General features: G+C 41.1%; 1 protein-coding gene across 3 annotated transcripts in view; it reads right to left on the bottom strand.

Moving 5' to 3' along the window:
- GLIS1 (GLIS family zinc finger 1) overlaps positions 1–27,676 on the bottom strand; it is a 254,899-nt gene that overhangs the window by 158,119 nt on the left and 69,104 nt on the right. For all 3 annotated transcript variants that reach the window (XM_048498920.1, XM_048498922.1, XM_048498921.1), the window contains 2 exons: positions 16,296–16,494; positions 6,529–7,630 (listed from right to left, as the gene is read on the bottom strand). In XM_048498920.1, coding sequence (XP_048354877.1) covers positions 6,529–7,630; positions 16,296–16,494 — 1,301 coding nt within the window. The remainder of the gene's footprint in view (positions 1–6,528; positions 7,631–16,295; positions 16,495–27,676) is intronic.

The following is a 27,676-nucleotide window of genomic DNA, read 5'->3' as shown; positions in this document are numbered from 1 at the left end:
TAATCTTCAAAAGTTCAAGTCTTAGGGGCATTGCATCATTATTTTAGTTGGATATATTTTGATCAAAATGCAGATGAGCACCAAATTTAATAAAACTAAAATAACACAAGTTAAGTATGAAACATAACAGGATATTGCAGAGAGATTAGGTAGTTTCCTTCAGACTACTTGCACAGCCGAAGGAATAAAAAAGCAAAAAGCAAAGCAAAGCAAAACAAAAACCCCATACAAATGAAAAAGGACACAGTACAGTGAATGAATAAATTATGAAATTAATGGAAAACAAAACCAGCTTTTGGCACTCAAACACAAGCTGGGTCCCCCCAAATATCAGTAATTCCTCTGTTGCAGATTTTTTTTTTTGCTTTTCCACTGTCTGCTGTAAAAATGGGAGCACACAGGCTAAATTTAAACCAGCTGTAATGATGAGTGTTACAGTTGGACTGGAGAGAAGCTTACCTCATGAAAGTACTGTGGAAACTGCTGTTGGAAAGATAATAAAAGGATTAACTGCCATTTTAGTGGACCATTTACTTTTCAACTTTTCAATCAAAATGTCTCATGTATTTCCTGTTCTCAAGTAGCCTGAATTCCAAAATTCCTTTGTCTATTACAGAACATAGTAGCAAAGACTGTCATAAGAAATTAATAATTTTACATGGATTGGAGCTTTCATGCATATAGACATGAAGCCATTTGTTGCCAGCCTCCCATGAACATATTTAATGCATATTCAGCCAACACATTTTCCTGAACAGACAGGAAAGATACCCAGATCAAAAGAAAGTACCTGTGTGTTTTGGAAGGGCACCAGAACTAACCAAAACAAACAAAAAACCTTTAGGGTGAAAGAAATACCCACGATCACACTGATGGTTATTCTACAAGCTTTAAAGACAACCACCACCACTTGATCATTTTCTTTATGAGTATCTGGTCATTAAGAACATAAGAAAGAGCCTGCTGGATCAGACCAGAGTCCATCTAGTCCAGCCCTCTGCTACTCGCAGTGGCCCACCAGATGCCTTTGGGTGCTCATATGCAGGATGTGAAAGCAATGGCCTTCTGCTGCTGCTGCTGCTCCCGAGCACCTGGTCTGCTAAGGCATTTGCAAACTCAGATCAAGGAGAATCAAGATTGGTAGCCATAGATAGATTTCTCCATGAAACTGTCCAAGCCCCTTTTAAAGCTATCCAGGTTAGCGGTCATCACCACCTCCTGTGGCAGCATATTCCAAACACCAATCACACATTTCATGAAAAAATGTTTCCTTTTATTAGTCCTAAATCTTCCCCACAGCATTTTCAATGTATGCCCCCTGATTCTAGTATTATGAGAAAGAGGGAAAAATTTCTCTCTGTCGACATTTTCTACCCCATGCATAATTTTATAGACTTCCATCATATCCCCCTTCAGACGTCTCCTCTCCAAACTAAAGTTGCAGCCTCTCCTCACAAGGAAGGTGCCCTTCTCTGCACTTTTTCTATCTCTTCGATATCCTTTTTGAGACGTGGCGACCAGAACTGAACACTGTACTCCAAGTGCGGTCGCACCACTGCTTTATATAAGGGCATGACAATCTTTGCTGTTTTATTATCAATTCCTTTCCTAATTATCCCCAGCACAGAGTTTGCCACTATTCCCCTTTGAAGAGAACAGATCTTTTAAAATAATATTACACAAAAGTGCAAACATATTTAACATTTTAGTCCATAAACAGAAATATCTGATTTTAATTTTAAAGATCTGTGCTCATAACCTTCTGTATTTTGAAACATGTGTTGCAAAAAATACGCATTTTAATAGTCCTATCCGACTTAACAGCACAATCCTGCAGTGGGGCAGATGGGTTTAGGGAGCCAACAGGCTCTTCTGCCTGCATATCTCTGAAATATGATGGAGTAAGGGCCAGTAACACTGGCACAGGGTCTCAGTGCCACTGCACTCCTCTCGGGTCAGTGCAACTCAGGCACAAGCCTCTGTGTTGGTATCCTCATAGGCAGATCATGGGATGTGATCAGAGGTAGTCCACTCCTTAAACACTTTCAGCCTTGGAACACCCCCAGCTACAGATGCAAAGTTGTCTATCAAAAAACATGGCATAACCAGAGACAGCTGTAGAGAAGAAAAAACTGTGCCCCCCACTGCCATGGCCACACCCATGAAGCCCCCAACAGCTAAGAATGCCAACTAAGGACACAACCAATCACCTGCCTCCCCCGATGGTGGGTAAGCACCCTCCCCAGCATCCAATCGCAGCCCCCAGTCCTTCAAAAAGATCAGTCAGGACACCCCCAAGTCACAAATAGGGCACATGGTACAGGACCCTGTGTGACAGCTATTTACTGCACAGTCTTACAGTGAGCTTCAAGCACCTTGGTGGCAGGAAAAACATAGAGGACACTTTGAACTAATGGGTGAATAGTTTGCATCAACATCCAACAGTGCTGAGTGGAGTGGCTAGCCACACAGTCCTCTAACTCATTTCCTTAGAAGAGCAGAGCCCATAATTTGCTATTGGTTTGGACATGTATGTTGGACAGGTGAGAGTGTTTGGATGGCATGAGCCTGGAAAGCGGTGTGTGTGTGTGTGTGTGTGTGTGTGTGTGTGTGTGTAACCTTGTTGCAGACACAAGTGCCTCTGTGTTGTCATTCTGCTGGTGCTGACCCCACAGGACAAGTTCTGGCTCAAACCACTGTCCCTCCCAGCCACATTGTGTCCTGGCCGCAAAATAAGCCTGTCTCCAGAAGCCAATAATTGTACGCAGCCTGCTGCCCCTCTTGGCCCTCCATGCCATTTGGAAGTCACTCCAGGACAGCAACACTCATTCCTCCTGAGGTAGATTCTGGTTCTGTCATCATTGCCACAACTGTGTCTTTGTGTGTGGGTGTGGGTGTCATTTGAGGGTGAATGGGGATGTAGATTTGCAACACAGATGCTGCGATCTGCCTGTGGACAGTTTGTACTCATCCTGCAAGTGACAGTCTCACACCTGCTTGCTCAAACTGCTTGCTCAGATTGCTGTCGGTCCCCAAACAGGGTGACCCCAGCTGATAGCACTCACAGTGCATGGAGGGCTGCAGGGTGTGGCATGCACTATTTAAAATATTAGTTGTGTTATTGAGGCTGGGGCCATACTGCAGAAACAGGTCAGCTCTGAACAAGGTTTTGCCAAAACTTCTAACAGAGTGTGAAGACACTTGGAAAGGTTCAAAAGGTCCACAGAACATAGTTGGACCCTGCCTGCCCTGTTCTATTCATATGGAGGTGAAGTGGGTGGCATGGTTCACAATAAATGCCTTGACATTCGTGTTTGCATTGGATGGCTGTCTTTCCCTGTGTTCCTCTGTGTTGCCTGTCTGAAGGGGACATACGCTTGCTCAATTGCACACAGATGCACTGGTCAGTGTCACAACTTGTGTCCTTCCCTTCCCCCACAACTCCCTCCGTTAGGAGTCTGAGGTCAGGCTGTGCGAGTGCCAAGCTGAGTACTCATCAACAGTGAAAGAGCCCACAAAACAGTCCTCCCTCATCTGGCCACTGTGACCCTTTGTCACAGGGATGCTTGCAGGCAATGGGAATGGTGCTGCAAGTTGGTGGTGTTTACCAAAGGAGCAGTATAAGCACAACAGGGCACTGCTGGTCCTCTTACTGCCATCGCTGACTGATTCTGCCTGCAATATCAGTGAACTGAAGGCCCCGCCCCTTCACCATCATACCTGTATGAGACAATATGACATGGTTGCTGGGGGCGCTGACATGGTTGGAGCAAATCTTTTTCCTGCTGGCTGCCACCTAGCCAAACTCTTTAGAGAGAAGACCATAAATATGTTGTTGCCAGCCACTGCAGCAGGAGATCCCCACAGGACTGCTCTGCTCGAGTCTACTGTTTTGCTGAACTCTCAAACATAGCAATTCATTATTTATTTCAAACAAGGATAGCCCTCTCATTTACTTTTAAAAATGAAAGCAGCTATTAACAGTCCCATCTATAACTCTTCCACTGCAACTAGAAACCTAGACGCCAACTGTTAGTTCTGTAACTTCTGCAGCAGTCAGAACTTGGCTGGGACTCAACTAAACACATTCAAAACACTACACTATCATATATGTTAATCTCTTTGCCTATGCACCTGACCAAAAAAAAATGCCTCACTCTCAGAATCTTTCAGAAATCAGTACTGTTCAATACAGATTAAAATGGCAACATCCAATGCATTTCTTAAATTAAATTTCAAGAACTGGTTGTTGGAAGGTAAGTGTTGGACAACTGCCAAATGATAGCTGTCAAATGAACAAAAATAAGGAGAGGATTTTCTTGCTGTTAAGTAAATCTCAATTTGTAAACCATTTTTCATCACTTGGGGGAAACCCCAGCACAAATCTAATCATGTGACTCTGGTATTTAAAATAACCCAGAAAAACCATGAAAATAGATTGTTTTCATCACTTTGCATGCAACTTACACAATTAGAAAATCACCTCTACTGTGTAATCCAGGCACAGTCACAGTTACAAATTTCTAAATCCAAGGACGAAGCATTATTTATCTTACATAAGGCACAACTAACCCATGTGGTTTCTAAGGTTCTTTCTCTATGGCTGATTCCGCATGGGCCAAAAACAGCAGTGTGAAAACGGTGTGAAAATGGTGTAAAAGGGTTTAAAATGCTGTAAAAGGGTTTATACTGTTTTCACACCGTTTTCACACTGCTGTTTTTGGCCTGTGCGGAATCAGCCTATGTAAATCATCTGTGACACTTAGAATATTAACTGAGGACTTTGTTTAAGTTTGATCTTCCATACGTTGAAATCTAGACCACAATGTCTTTTTCAGGAAAATCATATGAGAACTTAAAAAAAAAATATTGCTACCTTAATTTGCTAGTTCTTGGTAAGAGAAATCTATTAACAATATTATTTACAGCCTGAGATAATTGGAACATTTTGCCCTGTAGCTAACACATAAAATAGTTTGGAATGGGAAGTAGTAGTATCCATATTCAGAAAAGAATCCCTATTGCCATATTTCTGAATAGACAATTGATCATCTGACAGGAAGCATCTGAATTAAAGAAAATAAAAAATAGATATATATAATACAAAAAAATGAAAACTGCCCTAAATACATGAGAAACTAGATGTAGGACACTCGGTGTTTCAGTATGTTCTTTCCTTTCAACAACCCTTTCTGTTCACCTGGATACTTCAAAAACAGAGACAGAGAAAGTAAGACGGCACTGCCACAGGAATACAAATACAAAGATCTTTATTTGAAACAATATTTTTCCTGACATGAAGGTTTTAAAAAAAATACATGTAATATTTTATTAACTGATATACACATAAAGATCAAATCCAGGCAACATTTTGTAGGGATAAAAGTTGTATTAAGCCTTTGTTCTCAGTAAGAGCTGCATTTGCGAGAAAATAGTTGCACTGAAGCATCTTCATTTCCTTTAAGGTTGCCAGATGTCTCTTCAATCTTATGGGACATCTTAGTTTGAAGAGAATGCTTCTAACTGCTGTACATCGCAGCCATAATACATAGCGGGTGTTCTTTATTTCACAGCACCAGCACTGTACTGTATTCGAATGAAGAAATACCAAATATCCCAAGTGCTCCTGGTTGCTGACGTTTTGATGAAGCAACCCAATCTGTTGGTGTGGTTATTCCTTTGTAAGCAATACATTTGGGATTGCAAACAAAAGTTTCATATTTCACAGTTTGGTTTGGAAGCTCTGTCCAATCTTGTCCTGTTATCATCTATTCTATTCAGGGTCTCTTATTATTATTGCTTTCAACATGAGGAAAAGCCAACTGCAAGTCATTAGCTTTTATTTTAATTGCCTGCATTATAGTGATAATGCAAGCATAGACAGTGCTGTTCCCAAGATATTCTTTTGGAAACTTCTATAGTTGCCTGATCACAGAAGAACAGTTTTATTGATGCTCTTCACAAAATTCTCATTGTTATTTATTGGGATTCTCTGCCTTTCGTATTATAATTCAAATGACTGTACTCATTTGGAATCTTGTTCATAAGGAAGAAGAAAAATACTTTAATTGAACATGCTTCTTGTTTCTTGATTTAAAACATCACCTGAGGCTCAGTGATTCTTTCTTTACATTAAATTGCTACGGATTGCTTTGATCATATTAAGATTTCAATAGCCATTTCAAAAATAAATCTTTATATTAAACTTTCACAGAGGACACAAAACATTATTACAATACTTATAACAGACATTTCCTTTGAGCTATAGCTATTTCCACCCCCATTTTTTTTCTTGGAAGCATCCCAGAAACAAATGAAGGAAAGCAGTATAATTATGTTGGAAGGCTACTGAGAAGGCAGAAAGAGTGCAAATAATTCAGTATGTACTTCTAGTTGAATTCCACTTGGAAATACCCGAGAACATGTTACAGGAAAGGACTACGATTATACTGGAAGAATATTTTAAAAGGAAGAATGAACGAAAGACCTCATTATATTTCTAGTCAAATAAATATATTCCAGACTTACCATACACTTGTTCGGTTTTTCACCGGAATGAACCCTCATATGAATCAGCAGTTTGTAACGAGCATTGAAAGGTTTGTACCGACGGACGCAGCCTGCCCAGAAGCAAGTGAAGTCCTCTCCTTTCCGCTGATCAATGTGTGTCTTTTCTATGTGCCGAACCAGCTCATCTTGCTGATCATAAGCAGCACTACAGTCAATCCACCGACAGGCCTGCTTGCCATTGCTGGTCTCGTGCTCATCACCCTCACTCATTTGCAGAGACTTTGGAGACATGGAGGCATGTAAATGAGACAGCGTCCCGTGAGCCTGGCTTCGCTGTTGGTGTAAGTGATAAGGTGGTGGCAGTTCTTGGTGATGCTGAAAAAGATCTGTTGCAGATGGATATTCATCAAGTGGCTCTTGTTTTAAAAAACTCAACTTCTGGCTGCTATGGGAAGTTTCTTGCTGCAGAACACCAGTGCCGTTCATTATAAGGCAAAGGCTTGCATTTTCTTCTGCTTGCTGCATTTGGGAATGATCACAGTCCTCTCGGACACATTCACTAGAAACAGGTAAAAGGCATACTGATGGGGAGGGATGATGGCAATGGGTCCCAGGCTGGGAGAAAGATCGAGGTCGAGATAATTTCTGAGCACTGTGGAGAGTGATCTCCCCAGGAGAAGAGGAAATGCCAGCTGAATTAGTCTTCAGACCATTGACGCAGGTGACCAATGACGTCTGTGAGGTACGGATGATAGTTGTAATGTCAATCTCATCAGCAGAAGATGGAACCTTGGAAAGGCAACGCTTCTTCAGGTTGCTTGCCTGATGCCGGCTGGAGTTCTGAGGGCTGCTGAGTGACAATGATCCCAGGGAGGAGCTATGTTCATTATTAAACAAGTATGATGAAAGGGGATGTGTAAAGCCATTGTTTGTTAGCTCTATTTCAGGATGAAAGCTGCCCAAGCCTCTCAGTTCCATTCCTTCAGTAATCCCACTGTGCAAAGAAGCCTCAGAAAGGCCCTTAAAATCATTTGGGCACTCCTGTTTTATATGTGGAGTAGTATGGCTTCTATTCATGCAAGGGTTGATAGAATCTCTTGGATCTTGAAATGAGTGAGGCCTGCAACACACAATTTCATGGATCATTAAGTAGCAGTAAAAGTTAACAATCTGTACAAAACACAACATTTACTAAGCTGCTCAGGTAAAGATAAGGGATGGCACGTCATGGTGCTTACTAGGCAGACACTGGTGGATTCTGCACAAAATAAATATAACATATTTAGGACATTATAAAAAGTGTTTGGGGGAGAACTTCACACAACTCTCTTCCCCAAAATGACTTCAACCCATTTTATTCCTCTCAATCCAGGTTTTTCAAAAAATGCTAAATTAGCAATCTTTTCCCCTCAAGCTAGGTTGAAGACATTTCCTGCCTGCTGAGTGAACATAAGCAAGGAGAAAATTCTTTTTTTCTCCCACCCAAACCTCTTACTTTTGTTTCTGCTGCTCCTGCCCACCATTTTGTGTGCTGAAGCAGATTCTGGTGACAATTTCCCATGGAAGTTTCCTCTATTTGTTTCTCATCCTCACAATTTTGCTGTAAAAAGATCAATAACGTTTGTTTTGTCCAGCAATCCTGTGCATGTGTCATTTTTCCTTTTTGTTGTTGTTTTGAGGGGAATGTCTGTGAAGCTATGGTGCATACTGCAGCTTCTCTAATCGTGTCGCCGTAGCCGGGCAGACATCCTCCTCAAAATAAAACCAAAGGGAGGGGGAACAACACATGCATGGGATCACTAGGCAAAAAAACCTTCACTCATCTATTTTTACAGTGAAATTGTGCACAGATGAGCTGCAAGCAGAGGAAATCTCCATGGGGAATTTTCACTGAGAATCTGCTGCACAAAATGGTGGGCACAACTGTGAAATTGACAAGAGCTTCATGCAGCAGGCGGGAAAAAAGAATCATTTTGGCTGGCAATGTTTATGTTCTCCAGTGCTATGGGAACACAAAATGCCAAAACAGATGTTTTCATGATGTCCTAAAGATATTACATTCATGCTGTGTGGAATCCACCTATGTTTACAGGAAGGTTTGTCTTTGCTTTCCCCAGTCATCCACACTTTATTGCCAGCAAGTTGGGTACTCAGAAGGATGAAAGGCTGAGTCAACCTTGAGATGGCTACCTGAAATTGACTTCCATAGAAACTGAACTCATATCATGAGCAGAGCTTCAACTGCAGTACTGCAAATACCACTCTGTACCACAGGGCTCTTAAGCTTCTTAAGCAAGGGGTAATTTGGTAACAAGCTTCTTAAGCAAGGGGTAACAATTTCCATTATTATTTTTTTTAAAAAAAATAACAAAACAGCATGGTATGACATGACATAAGTTTTATATGTGCCAAGAAAAGTATTTCTGTAGTATTTCTTAAACTAGCATGCCTATTATCAATTTGTACGTGGTTCACTGTACAAATGACAGTAAAAGATCCACCTACCAGAACAGGTGCATAATGACACCTTTTGCAATTCCTACAAAGCCTGAAAATTCACCTTTCCAGTGAAGCTATCATAAACAAAAACACCAAGAACTTATCATGCGAACAGCCAAATGTGGGTGCTTCAACAAAGTGGATTTATTTCCCAGTAACCAGGATCTGAAGCCAGTTTAATTCATGTTTAGAATCCCAGTTTGTGGAGAAGATACAAATTAATATTTCGTCAAGAACCCACATTTGAATATTATAATTGGAGACTTTCCACCCAGAAGGTCTTCAGTTAAATTCCACATACAGAGGAAGAGGGAATGAGCACCAAGCCCGACAAGCCAGGGTCATGCTCGTCATAAACAAACATTCTTAAGGACCTTTCCAAAATCACTTTAGGCCATATAGCCTCCTTCAAACAAAACCAGGAAGTATGTACATTCAAAATACAAAAATCACCTCCATTCTCACAGATCCTTTCCTTCCATTACCCTCACTTTTTTCTAACCAACAACACAGCCAAATATTTTGCTTCACTTCACAAAATTTATATTCCACTTTTCTGCCCTCAGAAGGGACTCCAAGGTGATACCAAATTAAAGCATACATAATAAAACCGCAGTTTAAAACCTACCAAACAACATCACTAAAACAATCAAAAGTAAAATACATACAATGACATGGGCAGAAAGAAGGGTTCACTGAAGGAATGCCAAATGGCAAAAGATGGAAACAAGGGGTACAGATGAATCACCGTGGGGAGCGAATTCTGGAGTTTGGGTTCCTGCACTGCTCTTGTTTAATACGTATGTAAAGCCCCTTGACAAGATTGTCTGAAGTTCTGGAAAAGGTCATCATCAATATGCTGATGGCACTCAGCTGTATGTTATTCTGAATAAGCCACCAACCTCAGCTATCTCTGTCTGATGACTGCATGTAGTAGTCAGATGGCTGAGGGAAAACAAACTGAATCTGAGCCCAGATAAGACAAAGGATATGTTAGCTGGAAAGACCGCTACTTTTAATAGGCTTGTTCTTTCTACCATTGATGGGATGCAACTTTCACTGAAAAATATTAAGAACTTGGGAATTTTATTGGATTCTATACTCCTGCTGGAGCACCATGTTTTTTCCCCAGCTACATTTATCTGTAGATATCAAATCTGTTCATGCAGATCTCTGCTTCAGTAACCTTTTTTGTTATTAGTACAAAAAACAATTACTAAATAACAGCAAGTTACATAAAACAAGTAGTCCTCATATAACAATATAACTACCAAAATTAAAACTGCTATTACTATACTGATCCAAAAGAGCTTTTAGCAAAACCCAGAAGATGATAGATCAGTTCATTTGGAGGTACAAAAAACGGCTTGGATAGGTAGAATGGCAATGCAGCTCCTAATACAATGTGGCCTAGCAATCCCATCAATTGAAGCTACTACCACGTACAAGATTTTTGGCTTGTGGTATTGCTTCAGAGGTCCTCAATATTAGAGGATCTGGAACTGAACTTAAATGTGCCACTAAATGTATCAATCCGGGGTGGGCGGGGGGGGGGACGACGAAGACAACTAAGAATATATACATTTTCCGGCGATTGGATGTTTTTGAGAAACTAATTATGTACTCTGAATCACTCAAAGGCTACAGGAAAGAAAATTATGACATCTTTGCTACATCAGCTAATTTTAATATAAGGGAAAATGGCATGAAATTAATGTTTAGGTGGCATTATATCCCTGTTAAATTAGGAAAAATGTCTGATTACGTCTCTTACCAACGCTGACAATGCCTTCAGGAGAAAGGCTCATTCTACCATATATGGTGGACTTTCCCTGTTATGAAACAATTCTGGAAGAAATATGTAAAGTATTAAGTGCAACCGTAGCCCATAGAGTGGAATGTTCACCATAGTTAATCTCACTTGGCCAAGCAGAGCACTCACAAAACTAAAAGTACAGTCACGTTTTAAGAAATTTGGTTGTCTCTGTAAGATTGCAGGCCACTGAAAACAAAGAACACCACCATATAATGAAATCTGGCTAAGGAAATGTTGGCTAATTATGGTGATAGAGAAAATTGCAGTATGGAAGCATTTAAGGGAAGAAAACTTATGAGAGTAATCATTACTTGTTCAAAAATTATTGTATTCACAAAGTACTGGAATAAAATTAAACTCGAAGAACCGATCAAGCTTGTGATTTTAACAGTATATGAAGTAACGGTTCATAGTAAATAATGGTAATGTAACTGGAAAAAATGCTGGTCTATACTATTTTTACAACAAAAACTATGAAGCTGCAAACTCAGCATATATTTATTGGACTAGATCCTACAGCCCCCCCTCTGTTAAATGTTAAAGTCTTCTGCAAAGTAAGCTTCCTTCCATCACAGCAAATTTGGGCCCAACCCACTATATTCCTGTCCACATTTTGTTTGCATGCATAACAGTTTTGTTTGCATGTATAATATAAAAGCAAATTTCATAGGAGAACTTGACCTATTGGTAGTTTAAACATCTTCTGGTACAACACAGCCTTTGCAGCCCAGCACTTTTTCTGCTTTTAATACGGAAGAAGAAAAGAGGTGCTTTCCATGCCCAATAATGAGTTATCTGAAAAATGGTCAAAATTAGCTGTTTATTAGGTCCAGTTGTGGCAAAGAGACCCTAGAATTATCCTGCAAAATGTATGTATCTCATTTACCTGTTCCACATAGTGGAAAATGCAATGCATAGCTTTGAAAGTATTTAGATGTTACCTGTTCCACATGGTGGAAAATGCAATGCATAGCTTTGAAAGTGTTTAGAAAGTATTTAGCTGTGGAGAGTGGAAAGAGAAAACATGATTCTCTGTAGAATACAGCTTATAAAAGGATGAATGGAAAGGAATAAATGCTTTCATAATATTAGATTGTACACACACTGTCTGGAATAATTTCTTGAAGATGGCAGAGATGGTACCGTCTTTTATTAGGATTGTCTTTGGGGTTCAAGCTCTAGGAGTTAAAGACCACCAAAATCTTCTTTTCTGTTATTTATTTATGCATCAAATAACCACCACAGCAAAATATGCTTACAGATACTCTTATCTCTTCCTGTTGACTAAATGTTCTAGTGCTGCTGTATCCTGTATCCTCAACCCCAGTGGTGGGATCCAAAAATTTTAGTAACAGGTTCCCATGGTGGTGGGATTCAAACTGTGGCGTAGCGTCAATGGGGCCGAGCGGGGCACGACGGGGGCGTGGCCGGGCATTCCGGGGACGGGGCACTCCTGGGCGGGGCTATGGCAAGGACGCAGCCGCTGCGCCGGTCCTTGGGCAGGAAACGAATGCACGCAGGCGCAGGCTGCCACACACGCCGGTGTACCTCCTGCTTGACTGCTTCAAGTTCTGCGCGCTACTGCTGAGAGGAGGGGCGTAACTAAGGGAAAAATCACGTGGCAAAATCACCAATTAGTAACCCCCTCTCGGCACACACAAATAATTAGTAACCTACTCTCGGAAACCTGTGAGAACCTGCTGGATCCCACCTCTGCTCAACCCTGCTGTAACAGGGTGAACAATGAGAGGCAGCGCAGACTTCAGTTTTGTAAAAGCTTTATAGTGCACTTTCTAATGTGATAAATGAATAGTAAACAAAACACAAGAGTGCTGCTTTTTTCTCTTAGCCAAGTAATTCTTTAAAACTCTGAAACAAGGTAGGATCTGGGAAAAGCAGAGGCTAAAATTGTACATGATGCCAGCAGGTACCTATGACTACTACACATGATACTATAACTTTTCAGATTAAAAAACAAAAAAGTTAAATTCTCTGCCTAAACTACAAGTGTTGATTAATTTATTTGTTATATTTTTATCCCGCCATCCCCTACCAAGGTGGGCTCAGAACAGCTCACAACAATTATACAATGGAGTCATAAAACATTGATTCATTCCATTGGATTCCTTGGTGCCCCAAATCTAAAAGGTTGTGAGACCAGTCAACAGAAGGACCAAAAGGGTAAGAAAGAATCAAAAGGATAAGAAAGGTACAAGAAAAAAAAACACAAAGAGGGGAGAACAGAAGGAGAGGGAGGTCAGCTAAGATGTACCCTGTTGCTGCTCTCAACCATAGGCCTTGTGCAACATCTCCATTTTACTGGTCCAGCAGAACTGAAGCAAGCCCTCTGGGACTAGGATCTCACCAGGTAGACCATTCCACCGGTCAGGGCCAGAGCTGAGAAAGCTCTAATTGTGGACAACTGGACACTTTTTGGGCCAGGAAACACCAGCTGGTTGTTACTTGCCAAATGTCTATCATTCAGCATTTAACCGTAAACCCTGTTCAGTTTTTTTGTTTGGCCATGTGTAAGAAACAAACATGTTACATGTAATCCTCATAATACATGCAATCTCCATTTCTTCTGAAGGGGACAACACATGTATTTTTCAGGTTTGGATCATGTGTATCTAGTAAGTATGTATCAAAATGGAACATATTTTCCCTTTGAAAAGAAATGACATTTATCAGGAGAATCAAGTGTTCATTCCATATGTGCAATCACAACCAGGATCATATGAAAAAAGCTCTACTTACTCACCAATATAAACTGAAGTGAGAGAACGGAACAACTTAGGTAGCAATGAGTTTGCAAAGCTAACTGATACTTGGAGCTGACCTTTTACAACATGAGAACAACATGTGATGGCCTTCATTGTGAGAGGTAAGAAAAACATTGGCATATGAGATATGAAAAGTAAGAACAAACAAATTGTGACATCCCTGAAAAATATTGTTATTTTCTTTAGTTTTCCATACAGTTACTGAGAAATTAGCCAAATCTGCAGAATGTAGGCCAAGCTTTAGGAGTGAAATTAGTTACCTCCGTCGCCTACTACTTTATATCACAATAGGGTCAGAGCTCTCTCTCTCCCTCTCTGATATTCTGTGGTATATAATCCTGTGTTGTTCTGGGAATCTTCCCTGAGACAGAGCTGTAAGGAGTTCATATTTCGTAAGGGAGTACTATGATCCTCTGAATATAAGCATCTGTCATTTCCTCATTATGGATTTTTCAAAAAGGTTCTGAAAAGATCTAAGCAGTCTTCTCTTCCCTCCTTTTGTTTGCTCCCACCCCAATTATCTTTGCATCGTAATTGCATTCAATGACAGACTAAAACCAGCTTGCTAGCAGTAAGCACCATGTGGATTCATAACAGGGTCAAGATGGAGTTTACAAACATATGCAACAAAATCAAAAACAGCAACATTTTCATGACTGCATTAGTGTTCATTTTCCATGCCAAGTTCAATAGTTCCAGTCAGAAAATATTTGTTAATCAAAATATCCCAGATAAAAGGTTCACCTTTGAAAGATACTTTTCCTGATTCTCAAAAAGGTGAAGACTGTTTCAAAGTCTGGCAGAAAAAAAATTATCTTACAAGGTTATATTTATATGTAATTAACAGCAAATTTCTTTCAATAAGTGGCATCTGTTAAGGAGAATATCCTATTTTAAATGGTTAATATTGTTATTTTGCAATATCCAAGGGGCCAGGTGCCTGGCTGTGGCCACACTGAGCCACTGCCCCCATAGAGACTTTCTAGCAGCATGGGGAGGCTTAAAATGCCAAAAAGCCTCCCTGCTGCCGGGAAGCTCTTATTGGGCTAAATAACTCCACCTTTTTGGTGGTACAAGTCAGTAATCCTGGCTGCAGGGGCAATAGGGTAAAGGGCCAGGAGGGAGTTGACTAAAGTCAGCTGCTCCCCCAGCCACTACCCCAGACCACTGAACTGGCAGTGGGGTACAGGGATGTGGGTGCTATCTCCCACTGCTAGGGAGGGCGGGAGCGGATTAATCCCTCTGCCTGGGCAAGTGCCCTAGCTAGGGCAAATCCACCGGCACAACTGAGCGCTGCTTGCACCAGCAGTCCCCCCCCCCCCTCCCGCCGCTTGGATGGGTCTGTTAGACATCTAATTTGTGCCTTAATTTTAAAATATAAAAACCCAGCCATAGGGGGAAAAACAGAATAAAACAATAAGCCCCCTAAAAGTAATATTTGTTTTAAAAAATCCTCCCAAGCTAGAAGCAAACTGAAAAAAAAAATAAAACCCCTCAGTTAAAGGCCCATGTAAAAATAAATACTTTTGTTTGACGCCCAAAGGCAAGTAAGAAGAAGAGTTTGGATTTATATCCTGCTTTTCTAAACTGCAAGGAGCCTCAAAGCAGCTTACAAACCTTTCTCCCCCCACAATAGTGAGGTAGATGGGGTTGAGAGAGTTCTGAGATAACTGTGACTGGCATAAGGTCAGCCAGAAGGCTTCATGCAGAGGCGTGGGGAATCAAACCTGGTTCTCCAGATTAGAATCTGCCACTCATGAAGCAATGTGATTAGCGACTGGAGATTAGAGTTCACCTGCTCTTAACGACTACACAACACTGGTACAGCATTCCACACCTCTGCAGGCAGGGGACAGAGATCAGAGCTTGTGATGAGAATCTTAACTGAAGGGCTGGATAGTAAATGCTGTTTACAAACCAAACAGAAATACTCTGACTAGATAGTTTGCCATATCAGTATGTAGGACATCCTGGTTTAAGAGTAATGTTGACCTCAATCATAGTTTGGAAGCATCCCTTTTGTAAAATTTCAAGCCAGACCCCAGGTCTATCTATTGCCACATGCTAAGCTTCTTTTTAGTTCTGAGAGATCTCATAATTGGAGGCTGGAGATTAAGCCCACAAAGTACGCATTTCTGATGTATGGCTCAGTTGGCCTGTTCAGGTCACTGGCAAAATGTAAAATGTTTTCCGGATACTTTCACAGACGATTGGATAGCACAGAAAAAGAGACTGGTGTTTAGCATTTCCCTATTTATCCTTTACCCAGTCACTACACGTGGATGTGGCAGCTAAATATTTTGTAAAAAATGAACAGCCAATTTTGAATTTATTTTAGTTGCAAGAAAGCATGCCATGGTCCAGAATGTGAAGCAAAGAACATCACAGTCCAAGGGGTAAAAAAACAGAGGAGGCTTTCTTTTGGTTTCTAGAACTGAAACATGGAAGAAGTATGAGGGATGGTGCAAAACATGAACACATAAGAAGCTGCTTTACATATCTACTAATTCTTTGACAGACAAGGACTGGACTTAGGATCTTCAAAATATGGCACCCACACCAAGCATCAAGTCAGTGAACAGGAATAATTTGCAATTGGTGGACCGTACTCAGACATGAATACTCAAAGTGTGACTAGTTTTAAAAATGATAGTGCGGACATGGCAATTAAAACTGAATAACAATACCTTGTATCTGAGTGAGACAAATTCCTCTGACTAACATGCAGCAGTCTTTCAGAAGGCAACGGGTGGTCTCGAGTAAGCAAGTTTCCTGAGTGTACAAGCAAGTTCTGTCTACATACGGGCCCCACGCTATTTGTCATCTCCGTGTCCATCATGTTATTCTTCTCAGATATTGAATTACAGTGATTGTAGCCACCATTCACTGTTAAAGAAAAGAGAGGGGAGGGGAAAAAAGCATGATGAGTTCCTTGACAAAATTGCTGCTCTATCTCTCTTGTTGCCCTCAGCATGTTCCACCCACTGTTGGCAGCCAGTCTCATGAAATCATGGTAAGCATAACAAGAGAAAATGCAGAGTTTCAAATTAATCAAGATCTGGTTCCAAAGGAATTATCTTCTCTCATTTATTGCTATTGTTTTTCAATCTGTATTGTACAGATGATCCTATTTCAGAGAGAGTTTTCTTTCACAGGAGGAAGAGGCAACAGAAGAGACAGACTGACATGTACTGTTTCCTCTGTAGTTACCTAGGTTTTTTGAACGGGCAAGAGGAAAAGGTATTCATTGCTTAAGGGCCTGCGAAAACTTTCTCAAACTCCATACGTCAATTCTACAAAAAGTTTTTGTTTTGTTTTTAAATGAAGACTAAAAACACTTCAGAAGTACAAATTAATGCTAGTTTTGCTTGCATTTTGCTTAACTTTTTCCTGTTGTAACAAGCAACAAAAAGAGTCAGATTATTATGCAGGAAAAGGGCAATTCTGACCTTGTGAATCCATTTCTGGCAGAACTTGTTAAATTAAAAACAGAAGTGTTAAAAATGAGCATGGAAAAGCATATAAAGATAATTTGTACAAAGCTGAAAAGCAACACACAATTAAGCATGCCTTAAATTCTTCTAGCTTTAATTGAAACAATTAAACAATTAAAATCAGTGGGACTTGAGCACACTTGGTTAGATGCTGGATTGCAATCTGTTTTCATTTGTTTCTTTTTACACTTGAAAATTTGTAAAGCCATTAAAAAACCCATTTTCAAAACTTTTTTTAAAAAATAAAGGTTTTTAGAAATGTTTGCTTCTATCCTGGTGTTGAAAATCCTACAGCTATCAACCTTAATGGAACAAATCTATTCTTAGTCCCTTTACACCAGTTGTGATTGTAGATGGTTTCACCAACAGTTCTCTAACTAGTTTGATGATCTAGACTCTACAGTATGATCGTATGGACTATGTCCTAATGCGCCAATGTTCTTCTCAAAACTATCAGTAATGCAAATGTTGCCTTTTCTTTGCCTCACAGGATGCAGAAATTGGTCTTTAACCCATCTGATAATTCAAATGGATGGCATACTATTTCTGATGCTAAAAGGATGCTTTGAAGGTGTGTTCTAATCTAGCAGCTGTACCATTTCAGTTAAAGCATCGTTATCTGAGCATGAGAAATACAGTGAGTACAATTTCAAAACTGATCATACAAACATAGTTCACATTTCAGAAAATCTGATATTTATCAAATGAATTTTGTAAAACAAGGATTTAATCCAGTTAAATGGCTGTGATTCCTTTTTAATATTCCCTTAGATCAATTACTGACATCAGTGGAAGAGCTGGATTAAAATGGCTATGTGTACAGTGGTGGTAAGGCATTTTTTCTGTGGCTCAGCAAAGTTATGCTGTCTTGATTGCTTGCAGGACTACTTCTTTCATTTAGACTGGTATCACCTCAGTCTGGGATAATTTTGGTGATAGATTTACTACAGTGGCGAAGGGAGAGGGGGTGCGCTGTGCACTAGGTGTACGCCTGGGGGTGCAAAAACCTCCCCAGGCCCCTCCCCTTTTCCCCACCCCCGTGGCGCCCCCCCTTCCCCCTTTCCCACACTTACCTTAGTTCCTTTCTTTTTGGAGGACTTTTTCAGGCTTCAAAAAGCCTGTTTGCAGTAAAAACGGCCCGAGGAACTACAGTTCCCAGGAGACCTTGGGGCTCACAAGGTCTCCTGGGAAGTATAGTTCCCATCAGGTCGTTTTTACTGAGAACAGGCATTTTGCAGCCTGAAAAAGTTCTGAAAAAGGAAAGGAACTAAAGTAAGTGTGGGAAGGAGGGAAGGGGAGGCGCCGCGGGGGTGGGGGGGAGGCGGAAAATATAGTATGTGCACCGGGCACAGTTTGGCCCAGCTACGCCTCTGATTTACTGAGACAATCAGGGTGGGCACTTCCCTTATCACTACATTTAAAGTGCTGCTATAAAAATGTGTGAGTCAACTCCCAGACAGACGGGTAATAGAGAACCTTACAGGAGGTAAGAGCCTTGGACCCCAAATATCTTTCTAGTTATGTAGTGGGCTTCTTCTGGGTAATTGTCATAGGCTGTTGTTTGTACTGACCAGTGTTTTAATAGTTTTTAAAAAATATCTTTGTATGTATTCGAGCTCAGGCTTTAATTGTTTTAGTGATAGGTGCCCACATAATGTGTTTAATTATTTAAAATTATGATTTTTATTATGTGTGTTTCAATGTGTTAGCTGTCCTGGTGGCCCTTGTGAAGGCACCCACCTCACATTTTCATAGTTTTGAATTGTTTGTAACTGAAAAAGCTTTGAATTGCTTACAACTGAAAATAGTTTGTGTAAAATTATGCACTTATCTCTGATATGATGTAATATTGGATGATGAAATGTACTTATGAAGTGTATGAAAACCCATGATTTATTGTAAATTTCCATTTATAAACTGACTCATTAGTTAAAATATACCACGTGATTGTGGTGATAGCCTTGTGGATACTTAATGCATTTTTGCATTGTTTATATAGTCCTTGTGGAGACATCACGAATGTATAAAAATGACAAGATCTTGTGTGTACACTTGGTCCATCCTTCAACATGTACACCCAAGCAAAATGTGTACAAGAACATTTAAAACTTGTAACCAGGGTTATGTGAATGTTTATGGAAAGCTATAAGTCCCATGCAAAATATAATATTAAATATATGGGTCAGCTTTGAATTTACATGTGCAAAATTATTGGTGCAGACTCTTCAGCTCAAGGATTACTAAGGAGCTAAAAGCAAATAATTTTTTTTAAAGGTTACTCTTTTTTAAACTCACCCAAATGCTTATTTACACAGGCTGTGTATGTGAAAGCAGGAAAAGAATGTCAGAATGAAGTCATGTCTGCAATGTGGACATTTATACCATTTTTGTAGATCTGAAAATGGGGCAAAAAAGTAATAATCCTTCTCCTTGCTATTAAGAACAGTTTCAATAACATCAGAAGCAGGAAGAAATTCAGGTAGCAAACATATCTTAACCTTTGCTGTTCTATTGGTTTTGTTTTATTTGGGCATAAGTGAAGCGTAACTAATAACTGAAGAAAAAACAAGACTTTTAGAAATGCAAAACAAAATTGCTACTGAACAACTCGTTCAGGATCAGAACAAAGACCACAAAGAAGAGCTATACCACTGCATCAGAAGGCTGCACATTAGAATTAAATTACTCTGTTCTTTAGATATAACTTGCCGCCACTGCTTATGCCATTGTCACCAGCCTTCTGAAAATAATTTTATGAAAGAGAGATCCATCAACAGTTATTAATAGGGATAGCCAAAAATGGAGCCTCCATACTTAGGAGGAATGTACATCTGGGTACCAAATGTTAAAGCTGAACAACAGGGGATATCCCCTTTTATCATGCCTACTTGTAAACTTCCAAGGATCATCTGGCTGACCATTAGAAGCATACAAATTTGTTTCATTTTGTTTTCAAAACATCTATTTGCTTGCTTTCATTTCATTATTGCATTCACTATTATTTGTTTTAGCTTCCCATTGGTTTCAACAGGAAACACATTTTTGATGTAATTTTTTTGTTTTCTATCCAGTTTGGATGGAATTTCAGAGATTGTATCCATTACACAGCATACACCTCTTAGCTACATTCCACTTTCATTGAAGAAAAAGTCCACTTTCATAGGTAACTAAAATTCTCATTTACACACTATGAATAGGAAGCAATTGGCAACCCAAGATAGATGTCAATTCCCTGCTCAGACAATAAACGCTTGTAGGTTTTCAAGGATTTTATTGAAGACATATGGGAGACAGAAGAAGACAGTTCTGACGAAAAGGCCAGATAATATGGATGTATGATAATATGATAATATGGATAGCATAATCCCCACCCCCACATGGGAGCAGAGAGAGTCAGAAGTGTCCGGCATGGAGGCCCTTCCCAGCCGCAGAACTCCAAGGCCAAAACCAGTAGGTAGCAATGCACCTGCAAAAGCAAAAGCACTCCCAGACAATTACCCCCTCCCAACAGGAGCATCCTGACATTTCCGCCCCCTTTAAGACCCCTTCCCCGGTTTGCTTGGACAGGCTCGTTGGAACGCTGTAATAAGTCGGGGTGCCTGAATGCAATCTGCATTCACCTATTCATTCTGCCCAGGTGAATAACCTTTCCGTGAAACCAAATATTGCAAGCGGTTGCGATAGATGCGCGAGTCCAGTACATCCTTAGAGGGATCCATTTCAAAACTTTCTTTTGAGATTCTATAACCCAAAAAATCCAATTTAGAGAATCTGACAAATATATCGTTCTTTAAAAGTTTTTTCAACACCTCTCACATCAACTGCACATGAGATTCCTCATCTTGGGAGTAGATGAGAACGTCATCCAAATACACCACTACTCCTTAAAATAGCAAGTCCTGAAGCACATCATTGATGAGGTTCATGAATACCCTGGGGTTCCGCTTAACCTGAAGGGCATTACTTGATATTCAAACTGACCATAGCGGGTTTTAAAAGCTGTCAAATGTTCAAAGCCTTCCGCTATTCTGACACGGTCAGAATAGTGCTGACTTCCCTGACTTCTGGTGAAAATGTGCCCCTTTCCCAAGCTGGCTAATAAGTCTTTGATCAGCGGAAGGGGGTATTTGTTACAAGTGGAAATCGCACTGAGACCACGATAGTCAGTACGCAAGTGGAGAGATCCATCCTTTTTTTAAAAAAAAAAACAGTATCAAAGCAGCATAATTGCTAGTGGCTTGCTGGATAAACTTTTGAGCTAAATATTTATCCAGGAATTCTTGAAGTGCGGAATCCTCCGCTGGGCTCATAGGGTACAGCCATCCCTTGGGAAGCTTAGTGCCAAGAACCAGTTCAATTTTACAGTCTGTTTTCCAATGTTGAGCCAAGGAATCACAATCTTTTTCCTCAAATGCCTAATTTAGATCTTGGTAAGGCGAGGGGATGCTGACTGAAGGTTCCGATTGGCATTCCAGAGAAGCGGCTACACCCTCTTCCCTCAGCGGAGTATTGGGTGAGGGAGGACTGGAGTGTACATGGCTTCCACAAGGCGGGTTAGTGAACAGCACAATCCGATTCGTCCATCTAATGGTTGGATCATGTTCCACTAGCCAGGGCAACTCTAGAATTACCGGTTTTTGGCAACTGTCAATTATAAAACTAGGGGGCTCCCAGTGTTGGGCGCATTGAATTAATACTTTTTCAGTTTTGAAGGCAGCAGGAGGCCCTTCCATGGGACGTCCATCCATCTGGGTAAACTGGATGGGTCTGCGAAGGGAGGATGGAGTAAGACCTAAACCCTCCACCACACTGGGATGCATTAAGCCCTGAGCCTTTCGGGGGTAGGGCAGTTAAATATGTAAGTAAGTAAAATGAAATGTAAGAATTAAGTAGAAGTAGAAGTAGAAGTAAGTAGAAAATTAGTAAGTTAAGTAATGAAGTAGAAGTAAGTAGTAGAAGTGAGAAATGAAATAGTAAGTAGAAGTAGAGTAGTAAGTAAGTAGAAGTAGAAGTAAAAGTAAAGTAAGTAAAGTAGAAGTAAGTAGAAATGAAATGGGAACATCCCAAGTCAACCAGAGCCTGAACCATCATTCTGGTTCCCTTAGGAGAATTGGTGACAATCATGGGTAAGACCAGGGGTCCCTTGTCTTCATTCACCTGCTTGGTTGCTCCTGGAGGCGGATCTAGGCCACGGACGTCTGCTACACATCCAATCCCCTTCACTTCCTCATCGGATTCAGGGGAAGATGGAATCAGCCCCAGAGCCATTTTGGAAGCTCCCTTCTTTGGCTTATTGTATTTCAGGGCTCTAGGCTTAGCCGACAGTGGCTGAGGCAGTCCTCTGACTGCTGGTTTGGCAGGAGAAGTGGCAGTCAAATGACCACTATCCCCACAGTAAAGACAGAGACACAGACGGCGTTTATAGGGAGTTTCTTCAGGCTCGCTGATCTTCCAGTGTTCCTTCGGAGCCCCTGACAGCAGCTGACAGTGTTTTTGCTCTCATAGTTGTTTGCATCCATCATTCTGGCTTCAGCCTCTCCGGCCAACACAATCCATTCCATAAGAGTATCTGGATTGCTGCTCATCAGGGACCAGTGGTGAAGTTCGGGATATAGAGCATCCTTGAATGCATGAACAAAGATTTGTTCTGGCCAGTCTGGGATCTTGCTGGCCAAAGCCCTAAATGCCTCTCAGAATTCTACCAATGGTTTATTACTTTGGCGCATTCATAATATGTCCTGTTTGGCTTTCTCCCCTAGAAACGGGTTTTCAAACCACCTATGTAAGGTCATCATAAACTGAGGGAGTGAACGGAGTTCTGGGGCATGTCTATGGAACAACCCCATGTACCAGTCTGCTGCCCGTCCCTCAAGTAGGGCACCTACATCATGAACCTGTTCAACCTCACTGGCATAATTTCCCCCATGGTCTTTCATGTAAGCATCTACTTGCACCAAAAAGTAAGGCAAGCAGTCAGGGGTGCCATCAAAATGCACTTTCAATTGTCTGCGGGGCAACGAGGGTGCCGCTATCAGTGGTTGTACTGAAGCAGGTGGGACAGGTGGGACCCCACCAGGAGTCCTAGACACCCTTGATCCCACAAATTGAGATGGGGCACTGTGTTATGGGCAAAGGGAGCGTGGCACCCTTTTTCTGAGTGCCAAACCTATGAGCTATCGACCCTCCGTGCCAAGATTCTCAACAAGGCATACATAGCTGACATCTCTGCCCCCATCCTGAAGCAGTTAGCAGGATGGATAGGAAGGGCTGTCAACCTAGGCTTCATAGTAACTGATGGTCATGCAAACATTAGGGCAGCAGCAAAAGCATTGAGCCTCAGGTGCATTTACTGCATGGGACATCTTCTCAACCTCATGGTTAAGGATGTCTTGGGTGTGGATTCTGCAGAGAATCCTAGGCTCAATGCAGCAACCTGTGATTTCCAGCATCCCTTTCAGAAATACTAGCATTTCACAAGTTACTTCTCACTCAGTAAGAAAGATATCGATAGAAGACGTAGGGGCTGATAGACATGTCAGAGCATCACTTGATCTACAATGTCAGCACTCATTGGAACTCCACCTACACCATATTTGAGTGTTTAGTGGAGCAGAAGAAAGTCCCAACCTCTTTATCTCTGAGATCAACATTGTGCAGGAAGAAAGCCAGCTCAACCCTGGCTCTAGTCATTCCCATGATCCAAACAGGTTGTGAGAAATTTGCTGTCTTTCTGGAGCCACCTACAGGATATACAGATTTGCTTCCAGCAGTACATGCACTGGTGTAAAGGCTGCAAGAGGGTTTTGAGTCCTACCTACAGCATCTCACCCTGCAGAAGGTTCACATTTCATATGTGACCCATGCATCAAAGGAAGGATCACCAAGTGGGCTGACCATCTCTCTATACTTCATTCTGCTGTGCTTTTGTGAACTGTTGTTGGTTTTGCTGGGCTTAAATGTACCCAGACTTGCTTATTGTGCTAGGTTTCTGTTAAAAAAATGGCTGGGAAAAAAGCCTGCTGAGCTTCTCTGGTTTGACATTGGTTCTCTTGGGCTTGTGGCATCACATTAGCCCTTGCTTCTGCTGAGTGTCTCTATATTACACATTGGTTTTTTTGATCTTGCAAAAGTGCTCCTGCTTGTTTTTGTTCTGCGGGGATTCTCTGGTTTGACATTGGTTATGTTGGGCTTGACATATTTGTCTTGTGGTTCTGTTGGGATTCCTGGTCTCTGCTTTGGTTCTCTTGGGCTTGTGTTGGGTCTTGGCAAGTTAGGCATTGACCTGTGAATGCAGGCATGCCTCTTTGCTTTTGCCCTGGGGGGAAAGGGGCTGTTTTTCCCACATTGCAAATCACAGCATATGGCTGGGACACCTTCTTTGGGGGCCAACAGAATTGGATCCCCTGACTCCCTGACTCCTTGAAATATGGGGGCTTCTGTGGACAGGCACTAGTAGCTCCACTGCAAATGTGGTGCCTCTAGCATAAAAATAGCTCCCCATGGCATCCCTCCCGGATAGCTTCCTGACAAATTTTATGTAGTCAAATAAATTCAGATTCTCTAATAAACCCTGAACCTGAATTATCATACATAAAGTATTTTGAAGAGAGGTAGGGTTTTGGTGCTCTTCCTTTCAAAATCAGTTTCAAAGGAAAAAGGCCTAGCTGCTCTGTGTTATAAATGTTTGGGTGCCATTTCTGTCAAAAACTATCCAAAGCTTTTCTGTCCCATGTTTAAGTCTGAATCAGTCAAACAAGAATCCTTCTTTAAAACTTTTATGCTTTCTCAAGTCCCAGCTCTCCAGTAACTTTGTTATTGCAATACTGAGAGGCCTGGAGAAAATGAAAACAATGAAACAATGAATCCATACATACCTATGGTTTCCAAATCTGGGCTGGAAAATTCCCAGAGATCTAAAGGGTGGAGCCTGGAGGAGATGGAGTTTGGGGAGGGAAGGGATCTCAACAAGGTGTAATAGAATACACACTCCAAAGCAGCCATTTTCTCCAGCGTAAGCAATCCAAGTGGATTGAAGCTTTTACTTCTTGTTTGACTGCATCAAATGCGGTGCTGAATTAACATACAAATCAAATGGCTCTTGTTTTTCCATGAGTAATAGCTAAAAGTTCCAGTTCACAGTTCTTCACTAGCATGAGGTGTTGGACAAGTTCAATTTTACTACAATGTCTTTCATATACCAATCTATAGGACAGAATTGAAATGTATAACCGGCCTCTGAAAAAAATGTTATGAATCTACTTTATTCTAAATTACATTAGACAAATACTTCCTTTTCTTCCCCCTCTCCCCATGGAGCAAATTCACACAATGAAATTTCCTTCAAATGGTTCCATAGTTTTTGAAACAAACTGAGACTTCAGTACCAGGTCTTGTAGGGAAATTCATAAGAAGAAAAAGTTTGACTGACTTCAGGGGCCATTTGAGAAAATACTGGATTTACACATACAACTGTTAAAGTAGTTGTGCCAAGACAAACATTTGCACTCAAGAATGTTATATACATTTAGGGATCTCCACAGAGATTAACACCATGAAAATATCTGGTAGCTTGGGGAAAACATAATGCTAGTCTGATAGTGTGAAGGGGGGAAAGCCCTGGACACATAAGTTTCTGAAATTTCAATAGAGAAACAGCAGCTCTCAGCCAGAAACAACCTAGTAATAATGATGAAAAGTTATTTTGAGTCAACTACAATATCCATTATTCAAATCTCTATTATCAAAAAGGCACTAAATAACCCAGTGCCAGAAGTGCCAGAATTCAGTGGTGCAGATGGATTCCTATATTTAGGTGCACACTGAAAAAAAAAATGCATTTCAGACCTACATGGGAATTAACTAAAGAAAACATAATCATTCGCAAAAAGTACAGAAATTGAAGCGCCCTCACCGTTTCCATAATGACTGCTCCTCAAATTTGTTCATTGTTCTGAAACGTATGTAAGGAACACAGTAGACAGTGGACCTATTCAGTCATGACAATTTTGGTGATCAAGCTGGTTTTTTTTAAAAAAATTTATTGTATCATTTGAATATTCCATTTTATATTAATACTCTTCTTCATTCGTTTTCAAACAATACATTTTCCCCTTTTCCCCCTCCCCTGTATTTTTTTCATAACCCGTTAAGCCCCGCTTCACGGCAGCAGCTTGTTGCCGGCGCCATAATAACCCTCTCTGAGGAGTCCCATGAGTAAAGAAGGGGCAATGGGGCAATAAGGCTCCCATCGCCCCCCGCTAAAGGCCGCTGACGTTGCTGAAGCATGCAACCAACCACTGCGGAGGTCCCGTGGCAAAAAAGGGGCTGTAATTAGAAGGCTGCCGCAACCCATCGGCTTCACTCCCCCGCCCCCACCATACCCGGACAAATCCTTGTGCTCAAATCCCTCGAAGTTCAGCTCACCCGAGGTGGGGCCCGTGACCCTTAGTAGGGGCCTTTTATGGAAGCCAGCCCTCCTCGCCCTTCCGCTCCGCCAGTGCTCAGCATTAGAGACTGAGTCAACCTTTAATCATATATGCTAGTTGTTTTGGTGTTCTATACCATTTCAATATCACTTTTCTTTCCAACTCCATATATTTCTCAATCTTTATATTTTTCATAAGAACATAAGAACATAAGAACTAGCCTGCTGGATCAGACCAGAGTCCATCTAGTCCAGCATTCTGCTACTCGCAGTGGCCCACCAGGTGCCTATGGGAGCTCACATGCAGGATATGAAAGCAATGGCCTTCTGCTGCTGCTGCTCCTGAGCACCTGGTCTGCTAAGGCATTAGCAATCTGAGATCAAGGAGGATCAAGATTGGTAGCCATAGGATTGACTTCTCCTCCATAAATTCCTCCTGTCCAAGCCCTTTTTAAAAGCTATCAGGTTATTGGCCACTACCACCTCCTCTGTGGCGGCATTATTCCAAACACCAATCACACGTTGCGTGAAGAAGTGTTTCTTTATTGAGTCCTAATTCTTCCCCCCAGCATTTTCAATGAATGCCCCCTGGTTCTAGTATTGACAGAGAAAGAGAAAAAATTTCTCTCTGTCAGCATTTTCTACCCATGCATAATAATTTTATATGGAACTTCCAAATCATAATATCCCCCCTCAGGCGTCCTCCTCTCAAACTAAAGAGTCCCAAAGCGCTGAAAGCCTCTCCCTCATATAGAGTGCTCCTAATCCTTCAATCATCCTCGTTTACCCTTCTCTGCACTTTTCTATCTCGCCCGATATCCTTTTTTGAGATGTGACCATGAACTGAATTACAGTACTCCCAAGTCGCATGTCGCTGCAATTTATATAAGGGGCAATAGGACAATCTTTTGCAGTTTTATTCTCGAATTCCTTTCCTAATTATCCCCAGCATAGAGTTTGCCTTTTTTTCACGCTGCCATGCATTTTGAGTTGGACATTCCCATGGAACCTATCGCTAAGGCATTTTTTTAAATCCCTTTCCTGGTCTACAGTGACTGATAGCACTGACCCCTGTAGCTATGTGAAGTTTGGATTTTGGTTGCCCCTCGTGCATCACTTCTTACATTTCAAGCTGTTGAACTTTCTGCAT

Source organism: Sphaerodactylus townsendi, linkage group LG05 (assembly GCF_021028975.2).
Source record: "Sphaerodactylus townsendi isolate TG3544 linkage group LG05, MPM_Stown_v2.3, whole genome shotgun sequence".
NCBI classification, from domain to species: Eukaryota; Metazoa; Chordata; class Lepidosauria; order Squamata; family Sphaerodactylidae; genus Sphaerodactylus; species Sphaerodactylus townsendi.
This window is presented reverse-complemented; position numbering and strand designations above follow the sequence as displayed.